We start from the raw sequence: 16,605 nt of genomic DNA, 5'->3' as shown, positions 1-16,605 counted from the left end.
TCATTTAAGTCACTTGAAAAATTGTCCATAGTCTGCTAAGAGCCCAAGGACAGGGCTGAAAACACAAGACAGAGCCTTACTGTGGCATTAGAAATAAGACAAGGAAACAGATGAGCCTCAGGAGGCCCTAGGCTAGCTAGCCCCTTCCAGGACCCGCGTGGTCTCTGAAGTCTGCACTTCTTTTTTTTTTTTTTTTTTAAAGCTTTATTTATTTATTATATGTAAGTACACTGTAGCTGTCTTCAGACACTCCAGAAGAGGGTGCCAGATCTCGTTACGGATGGTTGTGAGCCACCATGTGGTTGCTGGGATTTGAACTCAGGACCTTCAGAAGAACAGTCAGGTGCTCTTACCCACTGAGCCATCTCACCAGTCCCAAGTCTGCACTTCTTGCCACTCTGACCTCTGGTCTCAATATCAGCTACTTAGAATTATTGTCCCTGAGGACCAAGAATTCACAGGAAAAATGAAGCCTGAGGAGTGTTGACATCTTAGCTATGAGGGGTGTAAAGTGCCACCTGTCAGTAGTTTGGGTGCCCCATTGTTTCTATTACCCACTTCTACATGCCACCCCAAACTTGATGATAGCAAGAAACACTAGCAGGAAATCTCAGTTTCTGTGGGCTAGGGGGTCTTGATTGCGTAGGCTTGACCTGATTGCAGTTTGTTGGTTCCTAGAGTCTGGGTTTATTATAGTTTGTTTGTTTGTTTGTTTGTTTGTTTGTTTTTTAAGAAAAAAAAAAGAGCCAGATAAACTCTTTTTTAAAAAAAAAAAGATTTATAGCCAGGCAGTGGTGGCACACGCCTTTAATCCCACCACTTGGGAGGCAGAGGCAGGTGAATTTCTGAGTTCGAGGCCAGCCTGGTCTACAGAGTGAGTTCCAGGACAGCCAGGGCTACACAGAGAAACTCTGTCTCAGGAAAAGAAAAAAAAAAAAAAAGATTTATTTATTTATGTGAGTACACTGTTGCTGTCTTCATATACACCAGAGGGGATCACATCCCATTACAGATGTTGTGAGCCACCATGTGGTTGCTGGGAACTGAACTCAGGACCTTTGGAAGAGCACTTAACCACTGAGCCATCTCTCCAGCTCTGAGTTATATAGTCTTCACGGAGTCTGTGTCCTAGGCTGGGAAGACCTGATCACATAGTGAGGCCCTTGGGTGTCTGTTCTTCGCATGGTTTCTCCATGGCAGCTTAAGGGAACCTTAGAAGAAGACTTGAGGTTCTGCAGATCCAGCAAGGTGGTGGGGGCGGGGCAGGGCAGAAGGAATCTATACCCACTTTGGAAATCACATGGCAATGTAGATAGTTCTCAGGATCCACAGGTTTAGGAACCAGCTAGGAGACAAGGCTCTCAGGGAGCTTGTGGGTGGTGCCACAGGCCCAGCACAGGTGAGGTGGGGTGACATCCCACTGGGGCCACTCTCGTAACAGCACTCATACTTTGGGTCTCATGCCTGTAGGTCCTGGCGAATGTGGCCTACATCATCATAGAGTCCACTGAGGAGGGCACAACTGAGTATGGCCTGTGGAAGGACTCTCTGTTCCTGGTTGACTTGCTTTGCTGTGGCGCCATCCTCTTCCCAGTGGTGTGGTAAGCAACCTTAGGGCAGTATGTGCAGAGTCACAGGGTAGCTCTTTGCATAAGACTGCCCTGTGGACCCCAGGCTGCCCCAGATAACTAGCTCAGAGTGCGATTCTGGGACTCCGGTACCCCAGGCCTTTGATGCTGAGAGTTACCCAAGGGACTCCTGTAGAGCTGGTCTGGACCACAGGCCGCAGGGTCCAGTGGTCATGTTAAATATCAGCCACAGTTTGACAAGGGCTGAGTAGGAGAGTAATTTTTCTTGCCAGGTTAGATGGAAAATGGGAACATATGCTCACATAAACTAATGGTAGTCCTCAGGCCACCCAGGTTTTGGGCTCTAGAGAATAGCTTGCTCTGATCCAGAAATAGCAGGCTTTGATTGTACGTTAAAGGTGTCATTGCTGTGCTCTTGTGAAGTCATGGCAGAGAAATGCCGATTGCTGCTTTAGTGCAGTCATGTAGGCAGAACAGGCTGGTGATGGCGCATCTCCCGCTCATCCTTGGTGTCTGGCCGCTGCTTCTGACAGAGCTGTTCACACCGAGTTAATGTTGAGGAGTGAGATGCGGTCTTTGGTAACGCTCATGCCAGTCAGTCAGTGCTTTCGAGGATCCTAAGGTTGTCTGGTATGTTGTCCAGCCACTCTGATTTTTCATGGTTCTCGGTAGAGTCACCCTCCCCACTGCTGCCAGAGTAGAAGCAAGCTAGGAGGCCTGGGCTGTGGCCCGTTGGCAGAGTAACTTGCCTCCTCGTTCTTGAAGGTGTGCATTCCTTCCCAGCACAACATAAACCTGGCAGGGTGGTGCATGGATGCAGCACGGAGGAAGTCAAGGCAAAAGGACCATGAGTTCAAGATCATCCTCTGCCACGTAACATCCTCTGAGACCAGTCTGGGCTACGTGAGATCCTGTCTCAAAAAAGAAATTGGGTGCTGCCTTTGACTCCCCCTGAGACACAAGGACGGGTTAGGTTGCAGTACCATAACAATTGCTGGCACATAACTGGGACTGCCTGCCCATTGCAAACAGCCCTAAAAAAAGAAAAGACATGGGGGTAAGACCATTACCATGCAGTCTCACAGCTGCACTGCTGTCCTGCCCGCAGCAGGCAGCTCAAGCACCTATCCAGAATAGTCAGTGCTGTTGCTGGGTAGTGATGACCTTGTTGGGAGCAGGAGCTAAGTCCTGCTCCTAATGTCTGCAATTGTTGAAACACTGAAGTACAAGGATCCCAGCTGACATGGATACCATGACCAAAGCAATGTATTGAAGAGAGAGTTTATTTGGGGGTTATGGTTTCAGAGTGTTAGAGGCTGGGAGCATGGCAGCAAGCAAGCAGGCATGGCACATGAGTAGCTGAGACCTCATATCTTGACTGTAAATAGAAAGCAGAGAATGCTAACTCAACTTTAAAGCCTGTGTGATGGTTTGAATATGGCTGGCCCAGAGTGGCACTATTAGGAGGTATGGCCTTGTTGGAGGAAGTGTGTCACTTTGTGGGTGGACTTAAGACCTCTTCCTAGCTTCCTGGAAGCCAGTCTTCTCCTGACTGGCTTTAGATCAAGATGTAAAACTCTCAGCTCCTTTTCCGGCACCATGCCTGCCTGGACATTGCCATGATTCCTGCCTTGATGACAATGGACTAAATCTCTGAACCTGTAAGCCAGCCCCAATCAAATGTTGTCCTTTATAAGAGTTGCCATGGTCATGGTGTCTCTTCACAGCAATGAATCCCAAAACTAAGACAACCTACCTCCAGTGACATGCCCACTTCAAGAAGGTCACACCCCCTAATCCTTCCCAAACAGTCCCACCAGCTGGAGACACAGCACTCAAGTATATGAGTTTATGGGGGGCATTCTCATTCAACCACTGTAAGCATAGAGCTGCTAGTGGTCATTTCTTGTCACTTGATTCAGCACTGAGCAGGTGCCTAATGACAAGATTCCTTGTGCACATTCTGAAAATTGCTGTAAGAGATGAGATTTTAATAAATATTGAAGAAACAGTGTCAGTGGGCCACTGAGATGGAGTTTTACCCCTGGGACCCACATGGGGAAGGAGAAAACCACTGCCAGCAGGTTGTCCTCCGCCTTGCACGCATGTGCGTGTGCACACACATACACAGTGATCTAAATACAAGTAAATAGCACTATTAAATTTTTGAAATACTTGATTCGGCCAGCCTTGGTTCAGCACTGTCATAAATCACCTTTAAGCTGATAGCATTGATGTCTCATTTCTCATGAAGTTGGGGGAGTACTGGGGTATTTTACTGAGGCTTTATCTATAGACGAGAGGGTCAGCGTTAGAACAGGAGCCCTGCCTGCAAATCCCTGGCTCGCTTCCCTTGCACGTCCTTGTCTGTCTGCTCAATGCAGGCTTTCCCCTGTGGCTGTGAGCTGTACCTGCAGCTCCAAGTCTTTCTGATTTTATGTCTTGTTCTTTGAGCAGGGATTCACTGGGGAGCTCTGTCCAGCCTGATGCTCACCATAGCTCAGGGTGGTCTTGAGCTCTCAGCAGGCCTCCTGTGTCAGCCTCCTGAATGCTGGGGTTGCAGGCCTGCACCACAGTGCCGCCTGTCTCCAAGGCGTCTTTAATAATGTTAATGTCCCGGTCTAGACCATAATGGCGGTGATTAGTCATTAGAGACCGGCCTCCTCCAGGTCTGTGAATCCTACCAAGTGCACTGAGCTCATGCCAAGCCCCACACTGTCACAGCTTCTAGGAATCAGCAGTCACTTTCTCTGGGGTCCTTTCCCTGCCTAGCAGTGCTGCTTGTCTTCGGAGGGACGGGGAGTCTGCGGAATGAGCGCAGAGTTAAGTGTTTCTCTCGCCCCTCCTGCTGGCCCTGATTCTGCCAGCAGAGGCCTGAGCACCAGGCCAAGGGTGGACTGACACAGGTCTCTTGTTTTACGGAGGGGGCTGTCTAGTCATCTGGTCCAAATACTTTGGTTTATAATGGGGCTTGGGTCCCAAGCTTCTAGAGCCATAAATAGAAGCAAATGCAGGCTTGCCCACTAACCTTTGTCTCCACGTGGTTATTTTTAGGTCAATCAGGCATTTACAAGAAGCCTCCGCCACAGATGGAAAAGGCAAGTGTCTGCTGTTCCCCGTGCTCCTTGGGCTGCGCTGACATTCCCCCTGACCACTGGGGCAGGATCGGGGACAGGAGAGGCAGGTCTGGGATGCACTCTGGGGGCAGCAGGTGCTGTGTTACAGGGAGGCCTGGGGCAACAGCTGTGGGTCACTTCTGCTGGCAGTTGTGATTGTGATCTTTTTTTTTTTTTTTTTTTTTTTTTGGTTTTTTCGAGACAGGGTTTCTCTGTGTAGCCCTGGCTGTCCTGGCACTCACTTTGTAGACCAGGCTGGCCTCGAACTCAGAAATCCACTTGCCTCTGCCTCCCGAGTGCTGGGATTAAAGGCGTGCGCCACCACGCCCGGCTGATTGTGATCTTTACTTCTTGTTTTAATTACTAAAAAATTTTGTTTTGTTTTCTTTTTTTAAATTATGGAACGCTTCACGAATTTGCGTGTCATCCTTGCGCAGGGGCCATGCTAATCTTCTCTGTATCGTTCCAATTTTTAGTATATGTGCTGCCGAAGCGAGCACTGTTTTGTTTTTCAAGACAGGGTTTCTCTGTCCTAGAACTCACTCTGTAGATCAGGCTGGCCTGAAACTCAGAGGTCCATCTGCCTGCTGAGATTAAAGATCTTCACCTTTCAAAACCAAATCCAATAGGAAATCTTGCGCATTGTTCTGCCTGCATATAGTCTATATACCATATGAGTAATTCACAGACAGCTGTGGTGACTGTGCTGGGAATTGAAACCAGGTCCTCTGGGGGAGCAGCCAGTGCTCAGAACCGCTAAGCCACCTCTCCAGCTCTTTTTGTGTTTTTGGTTTTGTTTGTTCTTTGAGACCAGTCTCACTGACTATCCTGGAACTCACAGAGATCCTCCTGTCTCACGCTACCTTTCTTCCTACATGTTTCTAAATTAACATCCTATAGGTAGTGCCCCCCAAGTGAAAAGTTCTGCCCGATTGTCTCCTAGGCTGTGTGGTCGGTCCCCTGGTGATGGAATGGCCTTTGGCCCTTTTTTACCATCGTTCGCTGCTTGTCATTCTAGCCTCTGCCCATTTTGCTGTCCCTGCTTTGTCCTCCATCTTGTCCTGGGTGTGACTGAAGACTGGTCTGTGATGATTCATCCACAGTGCTCTTGGTTGAGGATGGCAAGAAAGAACTTAGCCTTGGGTAGACAGCACGGCAGGCCCTGCAATGAAGACAGTCTGCAGAAAAGTTATCTTTTTCTCAACCTTCCTAACGCTGCCACTCCTTAATACAGTTTTTCATGTTGTAGTGACCCCAACCATAAAGTGATTTTTTTGCTACTTTATAACTAATTTTGTTACTGTTATGAATTGTAATGTAAATAATTGTGTTTTCAGATGGTCTTAGGTGACCCTTGTGAAAGGGTTGTTAAACCCTCAATGGGGTCAGGACCTACAGCTTGAGAACTGTTGGTGTATAGATCAGGGTCACGCGAGGCTGTTCTTCTGTCTTCCACTGGGTGGCAGTATATTACTTCTCTATTTGTAAAAATGATCTTGCATCCCAGCCTAGGAGTTACACCCTCACAGAACCCCTTGTTCAGAAGAAAAGCAAGTGACAGAATGGGGGACTCTTCTCTACAGGGTGTTTTTGAGCTGACCCATAAGTGTGGACTTTACTCTGTTTTTCGAAAAACAACTTCCAGAGTCAAAGAAGCCATGTTCCCATAGAGGAAGTTCCCATAGAGGAAGTTCCCACAGAGAAGCACGGGGATCAGCATCCTGGGCTAGCAGGCCAGGGTCAATGTCACCACAGTATGGCCTTGCCTATGGGGCAGGCGCTGGCTTCTGGTTCCTAGTATGTGTTGGGTCCTCCGGCCCCTTGGCCACTCTCTGTGGGTCTTGCCTGTCTTAGAGACAACCAGCCTCAGTCTGTTGAGGGTGTGGAGGTCCCAGGGTCAGCTGGAGCCTGGTGCTCCACTTCGTCTTCTATTGCCTTGTTCCCTGGCCTTCACCATGACTCGGGCTTGTGTAGGCACAGTGAGGCTGAGGAAGCAGGAAGATGCTATTGAGCTGTTGAGCGTGGCTTTTGGAGAATGTTGGTTGCGCTTGAGTGTACCCCTGCTCTCTGGAGTCCCTTTGGCTGAACTTGAAGAAGCACCGAGGAAAGCGATAAGGAGCAGCTGCCTGAGTCTGCCCTTTTCTTTCCCACCACATGCCGAAGCATCTCCCTGTCCATAGCTTTGAGGCGCCTGGGTTTGTCTAGTAAGACAGTGTGCAGTGGCTCTCTGTGCTCCAGCCTCCAGCCAAGATCTGCTGACTGCTTGGCCCTGGAACCTGCAGGATTCTTCCTTGCTCCAACTCTCTCTCTTACAGCACTGGCTTGGGGACAAGGTGATAACTTGATTGACGGGCCCTACCTCTTGTCATCCATTTTTGCCTTCTGTTCCCGAGGGAAAGGCAGGAGAAGTATTCTAAAGAGCCTTTCATTTTACATCCACTTCAGAAAGATGTAGTGATGGGAGGGTTGCAGGCTGGTGGAGGCATGGCCTCATTCTGAGCGACCTCTCCATAGAACACGGTTTCAACACTGTCTTGGGGCTCTTTAGGTCACAGTGGCTTCATAGCCCATTTTTAGTACAGTCTTAGTTTATTGCTCTATTGCTTTGAAGAAACACCATGCCACAACAACTCTTATAAAGGACAGTGTTTAATCCGGGCTTGCTTATAGTTTGATTATGGCAAGGGACGTGGTGGCAGGCATGGCAGCATGGTGCTAGAGAGCTACATCCTGACCTAGAGAGAAAGAAAGAGAGAGAGAGTGAATATCTAGACCTGGCATGGGCTTCGAAAACTTCAAGGTCCTCCCACCAGTGACACACTTTCTCCAACGAGGCGGAGTCCATAGGAGCCTGGGGGCCATTCTTACTCAAACCATCACAAGTAGCTCTTTCCTCAGAGTGCCTCACGGGTGCAGAGGTGTTACAGTGGTGTCTGTGCAGGGTCAGAGCTGCCCCACCACAGCAACTACCACGTTCTTTTATTTATTTTATTTTACTTTGCTTTGTGCACGAGTCTTTTGACGTGTATATGTATATATACCCGATGCATGTCTGGTACCCTGAGGCCAGATAAGGGCACCAGATCCCCTGGGGCTCGGGGTTACAGACTGAGCCACCACATGAGTGCTGAGAATCGAACCCAGCCCCTCGAGAAGAGCAGTGAGTGCTCTTACCCTCAGAGTCATCTCGAGCCAGGCCACCAAGTTGTTCCCTGGTGTCTGCTTGTGGGGTGAGCCAGGTTTGTGTTCTCTGAGTGTCTGTGTCGATCCAGCAAGTGTTTGTGTCATCAAGTCTCAGCCCCAGGGTGACAAGTAGAAAGTCTATTTGGTCCTGTGGTGTATGGGTCATAAGCCTTGTGTCTCAAGAAAGGACAGCTGCTGGATCAGCGCTCATTGCCAGGACACAAGCTGTACTTTGAGTATAGAGTAAAGCATAGGAAAGTGCACGGTGGCAACGTGAGCAAAAGCTTCTTAAACCCCTTACAGGCATGCAGAGGGGACACACCAATGTGGAGCTGTTTAAGAAATGCTTCAGCGGCTGAGAGGGCAGTGCTGTCACTGAAACAGTGTGCTCCGCCTGATACATGGCATCACACTGTGTTCACCTGGCAGATGACGTCACAGGCAGGCAGGCAGGGGCAGAGCCTCAAAAGGCAGAATCTGGATCTGTGAACATTAACAGCAGCAAGGTGTTCCACACTGCAGGACACTTGTGTTTATTTCCGGTGTCACTAGCCTTGGTTACCTCCTGGGAAGGTGCTGTTTTACTTGGGTGTGTTCACAAGAAGCCTGCAGGATGCACCATAGTGGTGATTACAGTGTCATGATTCTGTTTCATCTTGAGTCCCTGCAGGCTCGGCTTCTCAGCCAGTGTCTGGGCAGTAGATTTGTTTGAGGGTTTAGAAAGATTCAGACCTGTGTGTCTATATTAAGTTGTTTGTTTGCTTTTCATTCCATTCTCTCTGCATGTATGTGTACACCATGCCATGCAGGTGGAGGCTATTAAGGTCTCCTCCGTTATCAGCTCTGTGTACCCCAGACCGGGGGTCTTCACCTGCCACTGGCTGGAGCAGCACTCTGGGAAGCAGATGGGCAGGCAAGTGGCTACATTGGCTCTCATGTCTGGGGACTCTGACTTCCTGGCTTCCTGCTTGTTCAGCGGGTGCTTTACCCACTGAGCCTTGGGTGTTTGTCATTTTTGAGTCAGGATTTTGCCCTAGCCCAGACCAGATCTCACTCTGTAGCCCAGGCTGGTCCAGAACTCATGATGATCCTCTGCCTCAGCCCCACAAGTGCTGGGCCCAACTGCAGGTGTGAGTTCCATGTCTGGCTGTGTGAAGCTTTCTGTGTGACTTGTGGGGCTCGGGCCCACTAAGTCTGCCTGACAGGAAGATTCTGTCCTCCTGTGCTGTGATTTGCATAGCAGCACTCACGTAACAGTGTGAGACTCCTTGGCTGGCTCTTTCCTCAGGAGACTGAAAGAAGCATCTGCTCCCCTGAAGTGCAGGGAGGGTCCTAGAATACCCAAGGGGGCAGCTGAGCCCAGTGTGGTGAGCCAGCCAGGCACGAGTCCACCTTTCGTTCACGCCTTACTTAGGGGCAGGTGAGCTCTCAGGGAGAGAAGAGGCCTTGTGCCCTCCACAGGAGAGTCACACAGGCCATCACTGCTCTGTGTTACAGCGATGGTTGTATCTGGCCCAGAGGAAACCGTGCCCCTCCCAGGACTGAGTCCCAGAACAATCACTGCCAGCTTTATGTGGCCCGTAGCCCGTGACGTCTCACTCTCACTGAGCGCTGCACCTCCTAGCATCTCTGCTCTGCTCTTTCTGCTGCTGTGCTGCAGTAAACTTGAACTGTACTTGAGCATGCAGTTCCGTGGTGGTCTGCACTTGGTCCCCACAGTTGTCAGCTGTCAGCACCATCCATTGCCAGTTCTCTAAGTTCCCAAGCTGAAACTGCCTTCCCCTACTCTTCTCACCCTAGCTGCTGATGGAATGCCCTCCCCCCTTCCACACACCTTCTGCCTTTATGAATTTGGCTGCTGTTAGTGGTATCTGCACTTTTTTGTGTCCAGCTTGTTCCACACAGCAAAGTGTCCTGAAGTCGGCCCATGTTGTAGCCAGGTCTGAATTTCCTGGCTTTTTAATGCTGAATGATATTGCATGCTATGTATGTGGAGTTTTGTCGCCATCCATGTGTCAAGGGTCGCTTGAGTATGATGAACAGTGCTGCTGTGAACTTGGGTGCACATACATACAAATTCAGAGACAGATGAGCCGTACAGGGAGGCCTGGGGCAACAGCCATGGGCCACTTCTGCTGGCCGTCGTGATTGTGATCTTTATACACGCTGTTCAGATCTACTGTGTCATATCTGCTCCAGAGTGGCATTTCTGAGCCTCTCAGTGGCCCTGTGTCTGTCTGCCATGGTGTCGGGGCCAGTGAGCAGTCCATGCCAGGACTCTGTGTTAGATGCTGACTCTTGTCTCACCACCAGCACCTTCATCGATAGGGTTTTATGGTGTGTCAGATTGGACAGCAGCTCACAGTGCTCAGCACTCGCCCACTCAGCGAGTTTACATCCACAGCCTCTTTGCCATATGTTCTAGTTTCCTCCTGTTGCTGGGAAAAAATACCCTGGAGAAAAGCCTAAATGGTAGAAGGGAAATGTAGGTTTATAGACCATTATTGGAGAGAGTCAAGGCAGGAACTTAAAACACATTCACACTGAAGAGCAGAAAGAATCAATACATAGATTCTTTTTTTTTAAGGTTTATTTATTTATTATATGTAAGTATACTGTAGCTGTCTGTCTTCAGACACTCCAGAAGAGGGCTTCAGATCTCATTACGTATGGTTGCTCTCTCTCTGGCCCTACTTGCTCCAGCCAAAAGATTGATTGATTGATTGATTGATTGATTTTATGTAAGTACACTGTAGCTGTCTTCAGACACTCCAGAAGTGGGTGTCAGATCTCATTACAGATGGTTGTGAGCCACCATGTGGTTGCTGGGATTTGAACTCAGGACCTTTGGAAGAGCAGTTGGTGCTCTTAACCACTGAGCCATCTCAACGGCCCCACATAGATTCTTGCTTGCTCGTTCTCAGCTACCTTTCTCCTCACTTACACTGTTCTATACCTCCTGCCTAGGGAATGGTTCCTCCTAGAGTGGTTGGGACTTCCTGCATCAACTATCAGTCAAGAGATAATCATCCACAGGCCAGCCTGATCTAGACAATTCCCCACTGACTCTTTCCAGGTATCACTCAACAGATGGTTGAACCTGTCAACTTTGTGAGACTTAGAATCACGGGGAAACAAGTCTCAGGGCATATCCCTGAGGGATTATCCACATAAGGTTAGTTGAGGTGGGAAGACCCACCATCCCTGGGCTGGGGTTCCAGATTGCATAAAAAAGATTTATTTATTATTGTACATAAGTACACTATAGCTGTCTCCAGATGCTCCAGACGAGGGCATCAGATCTCATTACGGGTGGTTGTGAGCTACCATGTGGTTGCTGGGATTTGAACTCAGGATCTTTGGAAGAGCAGCAGTGCTCTTATCCGCCGAGCCATCTTGCCAGCCCCATGGCAGCCTATCTATTCTGCACATATGTAGCAGAGAGCTGAGAGCACAGTGGTTGCCATTCTGGAGCTCAGAGCAGAGGGAGTTGAGTGACAGGTGCTATTGGAGCATACACGCACTGCATGTGTGGGGTATGCACATAAGTGCAGATGCCCCTGGAGCTAAAGTTAAGGTGTTGTAGCTGCCTAATGTGGGTGCTGGGAACTACATCCTCTGTAGGAGTAGTGTGCTCTTGGTGGCTGAGAACCTTTTTTTTTTGAAAGAAAGAAAAGAAAGAAAGAGAAGAGAAGAGAAGAGAAAGGAAGGAAGAAAGGAAGACAGACTGTCTCCTAGCACCCAGGCTATCATTGACTCACTATATAGTCAAGGCTGACCTTGAACTTCTGACTCTTCTGCCTCTATCCCATGTGTTGGGATTGTATGCCTGTACCACCACACCCATTTTTGTAGGTGCTAAGGACCAAACCCAGTGCTTTGTGCACACTAGACAACCTTAACAACTCAGCTATATCCCCATGTTTTTATAAATAGAATTGTGCTTGACAGTAGCCATGGCTGTTGATGGCTTGCTGTGCCCTGCAGTGGCAGAGCTGAGTAACCACAGAGGTTACAGAGTCTAACATCTGCTGTCCTGCCCTGCCTAGTATGCCATCCCAGCTACTCTAGACATCTAAGAGATGTCATGTCTCAGACCACATGTGGCATGTCCTGGTAATGACTGCTGGCATGTCCTTGTACTTGAGCATAAGCCATGGCTGCTTTTAAGTGGTCACTTGGTGGCCAGAGCTGTACTCAGTATTTTTCTTTAACCAGTTACTGTTGCGTTTGAGGATTCTATTTTTTCTAAACTAGTTAAGGAGGCTAGAGGGATGACTCAGTGGTTAAGAGCACTGATTGCTCTTCCAAACGTCCTGAGTTCAAATCCCAGCAACCACATGGTGGCTCACAACCATCCGTAATGAGATCTGACGCCCTCTTCTGGAGTGTCTGAAGTCAGCTACAGTGTACTTAAATATAATAAATAAATAAATCTTTAAAAACAAAAGACTAGTTAAGGCCTTGGGGGTGAGGGTGGGATGACACTCTGTTCTTCTTAACCAGATAGCCTTGAACAAGGAACAGCTCTGGCTTTAGGGGTCTGTAAGCACAATCCTCCCCAGCTCCTTCACTTTAGTGTCTTTCCGTGGCAGGCTTGTCCAGTCTTAGTTTTCACTTTCCAAGTAGGAGCCACGATGCTCTGGTCAGTGAGTGAGAGCTGTTGCCAAGGGAAGCCTAGAGACTCCAGCTGGAAGCCCTCAGGAGAAGAGGGACCTCCCCACTATACTTGTGGGGACAGCCTGCCTGCTGAGGGGCCAACCTGGCTGTGTCTCTGCCCTACCTTTATATGCACTGCTGCTCAGCGTTGGTTGTTAGAACCCTCCCACCTACAGCAGAGTTTTTAAGAGAAGAGGCAAAGAAATGAGTCCCTGATCTAATCACAGAGCCTTGTCACCATCCTTTTGTCCCTGTGTCACTAAGGACATCAGGTCTGGAGCTGCTGCCTTGGATGCTCACAGCCGCCTGCAGATACCTTCTTTCCCAGTGCTGTCGTGGGAGCACTGGAATGTGCCTGTTTCTCTTGCAGCACACAGTGGTGCCCAGAAAAGCCTCAGAGGGTTCTGCTCTCCTCTCAGGACCACCTCATGTGTAGCAATTGTCTGCCCAGAGTCTGCCGGTGCCTCCCTCCCACGGGGCTCCTGGGCAGCTGGGACTTCTACATGCTTTCGAGCAAGGCTCAGAGGGGGTGATTGAATATGTCATAACACCAGATTAAAACAAGCATATTTAATATATGTTATTCACCAAAACCAGTTTTTTTTCCTACCTCAGACACACACTCAAAATTCCTGAATTGCTACCAACCTGTATCTTCCAACACTATGAAATAACTGATCTCTTACTTAATAAGTAATGCCATTCCAAGGTCATGGAAGACACAATCCAAAGCCCAGGGACTTCTCACAGCACAGGCTGAGATGCACTGCTTCATTATCAGCACCTCAGTGTGCACACTTTATGGTAGCTGCCCTCCCTCCCCCAATAGCCTGCTCTGTCCAGGGCTGCTGGTGTGTCTCAGGATTGCAGGCCGCGCTTCCCGATGGACTGCTGCAGTAGACGGGGAGGTCAGAGTCTCTGACCTGGAGAGTCTCGCCTGTGTTATCAAGCAAGCATAAATGTGACCTTCGTCCTAGCTCACTGCTGGTTGTGTCTGTGTTGGAGACCTGGGGTTGACTGACATGCGCTCAAGCTTGGCTGCAGTCTCTACTGTAGTGTCCATCTGATTAGCTCATGGACTTCGGCTGTACACTGTGTGCTGGAGAGAGCAGACGCTGACAGAGCCAGTCTGGACCAGCCCTTTGGGCCCCTCCTTGAGCAGTGCTGATGATGGGTTCTGGAGTCAGAGGGAAGGAGGAAGGGCAAAGGAGCACGGGCTTCCCCTGCCCAGTGGTCTTTGGACTTTTTAATTGATTTATTATTGATTGAGGCAGGTTGCTCGTCCTGAACTTCTCTACTCTAGATTTTCCTCTCAGCCTCCTAAGAAACTGGGGCCTCTGTAGACCTGAGCCACCTGTCCTGCTGGCCCACTTTCCTTTCTGTCACTGATGCTATGGTCTGCACAGAACAAGATGCATACCCTAGTGGTTTAGCTCATTTACCTCTGACTTCTCTTGGGCTGTTGCTTTAAATGCGTGTAGGAGTGAATTGGGATCAGTTTTCACAGCCTCCAGAGGAAGTGTCCTGTGCTCTGAGGAACCGAGCCACTGGCAGTTACAGCTCTTTCCCCTGCTGACTCCCCCAAACTGTCTGAGGTTTGTTGGTGAGATTTCCTTTTGAAGGCTATAGAGCCCCATTAACACTTTAAGGCCAGTGTTGTCTCAGGTCTCTGGCCTGTGGCCTTTCTCGATGCTCCCAGGGACAGGTGATGGGGTTAGCCTGCACAGGGAGACCCTCTGCCCCAGGAGTGACTTTGAGCTGCCACTCATGCAGATGGGAGGATGGGCAGACGGGATCACACTGCTTGGCAAAAACCCCTCCCTCAGCCTGGGCACTGCAGTGAGGAACAGGACGTGGGTGGTAGGCCAGTGGACTGTCTTAAGCCTGAGGCTTTCTTTACACAGAGGCAAAGACTTTAAGAAGCTGACCTGGGCCCTGTAAATTAGTAGCCCATGCTGAGAATGGCACTGGCAGTCCCCAGCAGGAACTACGATGGCAGTGGTCAGAAGGTCAGAAGCTGGGGCTTGCGTTTCGCTAATGTGGAGAGAGCGTGGCGCTGAGGGAAGTGGCCTTGGGCTCCAGTGGAGGCCTGGCTTCTCCACTTAACAGGCTGTGTATGGCTAACCTTCGCCAGGCCAGTTCACTCATCCCAGACACGTCCCTGACAGTGTGGCGTTCTACACAGAGGAGCCTGTGAGATGAAGCAGAAGCAATGGCAGTGCCTATATCTCTCCATGGACAGTGGCAATCAAGGTGGTTCTTAGTGGGTTTGGATAGCTTCGAAACTGTCAAAGGGAATGAGCTGGGAGCAGGTCTGATCTGTCTCTGGCCTTCTTGGGGGTTTTGTTATAATTTTGAAAAAAAGTTATTTCTATATCATGGGGGTTAGGGTGTGCTATACACATGCATGCAGAGCCTGAGGACCAGAAGATGGGCTCAGGTCTCCTGGAATTGGAGTTGCAGGCGGTTGTGAGCCAGCTGATGTAGGTACTGACAACCAAGCTTGAGTCCTCTGCAAGAGCAGCGTACACTCTTAACAGTAGAGCCACCTTCCCACTCCCCCTTTCGGAAGTACTTTTTTCATATATGTTTATAGTATATTTGATTACATTTTCCACCCCTTTTATCACCCACCCACTCCTTCTGGAATCCTTAACTTCCCCTTCCTTTCATGTCATTTATTTTTTAAAAAACTCTGTGTGTGTGTGTGTGTGTGTGTGTGTGTGTGTGTGTGTGTATGTGTGTACATACATGAGCACATATGTGGCATGTGCTTGGGTAGTCGTGATGGTCAGCAGGTACCTTTCTTGAATCTGTCCTCTTTTCCTGTGTGGGCCCCGGAGATGGGGTCAGATTGTCTGGTTTGGTAGCAATCACCTTTACCTGCTGAGCCATCTTACTGGCCCTTAATTTTTATTTTACTATTTGTGAGTGTGCACATATGTTCATGAATATGCACCAGAGTGGGGGAACGTGTGAGCCATAGAGCTCTTGTTGAAGGTCCTGGGGTCACTATTAAGGAGTTGATTTTCATCTTATTCCATGGGTTCTGGGGATTGAACTCAGGCCACCTTTTTCCTCCTGAGCCTTCTCGCCAGCCCCCAGCCAAGTTTCAGGATTGCCTGGTGTGGCATACTGTGGGGTTATTTCCAGGGCCATGGGGAGCCACTGGTGAGAAGCGGCTCCTGCTGCCCTCCACAAGAGCTGTCACCATGCCTGGGTAGGAGGTGGCAGTCTGGGGAAGGGCGGCAGCACTTCCCATGTGCAGGAAGAAGGGGGCCCTACCAAACTGCAGGCTCCGTAGTGGCCCGGCTCCTTGGGGGGAAAGAAGAGTGCCTGTGCCCTCCCCGGGGAGCTCCAGCAGCTCTGGACTGTGGCCATGTTGCTTATTGCTGGATGGGGCTAGATTCCAGAAGAATCCTTTAATTTATGCCAGGTGGTAGTAGCACACACCATTAATCCCAGCTCACGCAGAGGCAGGCAGATCTCTAAGTTCAGAGACCAGCCTGATCTACAGACCAAGTTCCAGGACAGCCAGAGCTACACAGAGAAACCCTGTCTTAAAAACAAGCAAAATACTTCAACTAATGAAGCTCTGGCCCACTCTGGTGTTCACTGAACAGGACCCTCTGCCCTAACGAGGCTTACCTCCAGAGGAGGAACATGGCCAGGAGAAGGACGCATGGGCCAGGGGCAGGCACGTGGAGTTACAGTGGTGTGACTGAGGACTCCTGGCTCCCAGTCATAGTGTTTCCCTTCTTGCCTGCTCATTCTTTGACCATATTTGCTGCTCCAGCGTGGCCTAGTCAGAAATAGCCAGCCTAGCCTCCCTCTGCAAGCTTGCACTCCCATGAGAGACCAGCTCCCTGTGGTTCAAGGAGCAGCAAGCTGTCAGCCTCCTAGACTCCTGGGAAGTCTTTGGAAGAGAGAGAAGAAAGGGAAGCTTGGGGTTCCAGGCTGTGACACTCCTGATGCTGAGAGCCTCCCCTCTGTGGCTGCTCCTCCTCTGCTCATCAGTCCCATGTGACCGGCAGGGCTGTTTCCAGGAGAGCCTGGGT

At 49.7% G+C, this 16,605-nt stretch overlaps 1 protein-coding gene and 2 non-coding genes across 3 annotated transcripts in view; 2 read left to right on the top strand and 1 right to left on the bottom strand.

Annotated features, from left to right (window-relative positions):
- Gpr107 (G protein-coupled receptor 107) overlaps positions 1 to 16,605 on the top strand; it is a 66,504-nt gene that overhangs the window by 36,343 nt on the left and 13,556 nt on the right. Inside the window, exons 13-14 of the mRNA XM_021149672.3 lie at positions 1,471 to 1,601; positions 4,644 to 4,687. Of these exons, the coding sequence (XP_021005331.1) occupies positions 1,471 to 1,601; positions 4,644 to 4,687 (175 nt within the window). The remainder of the gene's footprint in view (positions 1 to 1,470; positions 1,602 to 4,643; positions 4,688 to 16,605) is intronic.
- On the top strand, positions 2,522 to 2,644 carry LOC147005946 (small nucleolar RNA SNORA76). Its single transcript, XR_015046585.1, has one exon. It is a non-coding gene; the product is annotated as a small nucleolar RNA SNORA76 (small nucleolar RNA).
- On the bottom strand, positions 5,098 to 5,205 carry LOC115030575 (U6 spliceosomal RNA). Its single transcript, XR_003836147.1, has one exon. It is a non-coding gene; the product is annotated as a U6 spliceosomal RNA (small nuclear RNA).

This window comes from Mus caroli, unplaced genomic scaffold, assembly GCF_978045245.1.
Source record: "Mus caroli unplaced genomic scaffold, Mus_caroli_1 scaffold_2, whole genome shotgun sequence".
Lineage (NCBI taxonomy): Eukaryota > Metazoa > Chordata > Mammalia > Rodentia > Muridae > Mus > Mus caroli.
Note: the sequence above shows the minus strand (reverse complement) of the source record. Positions and strands in the feature narration are given on the sequence as shown.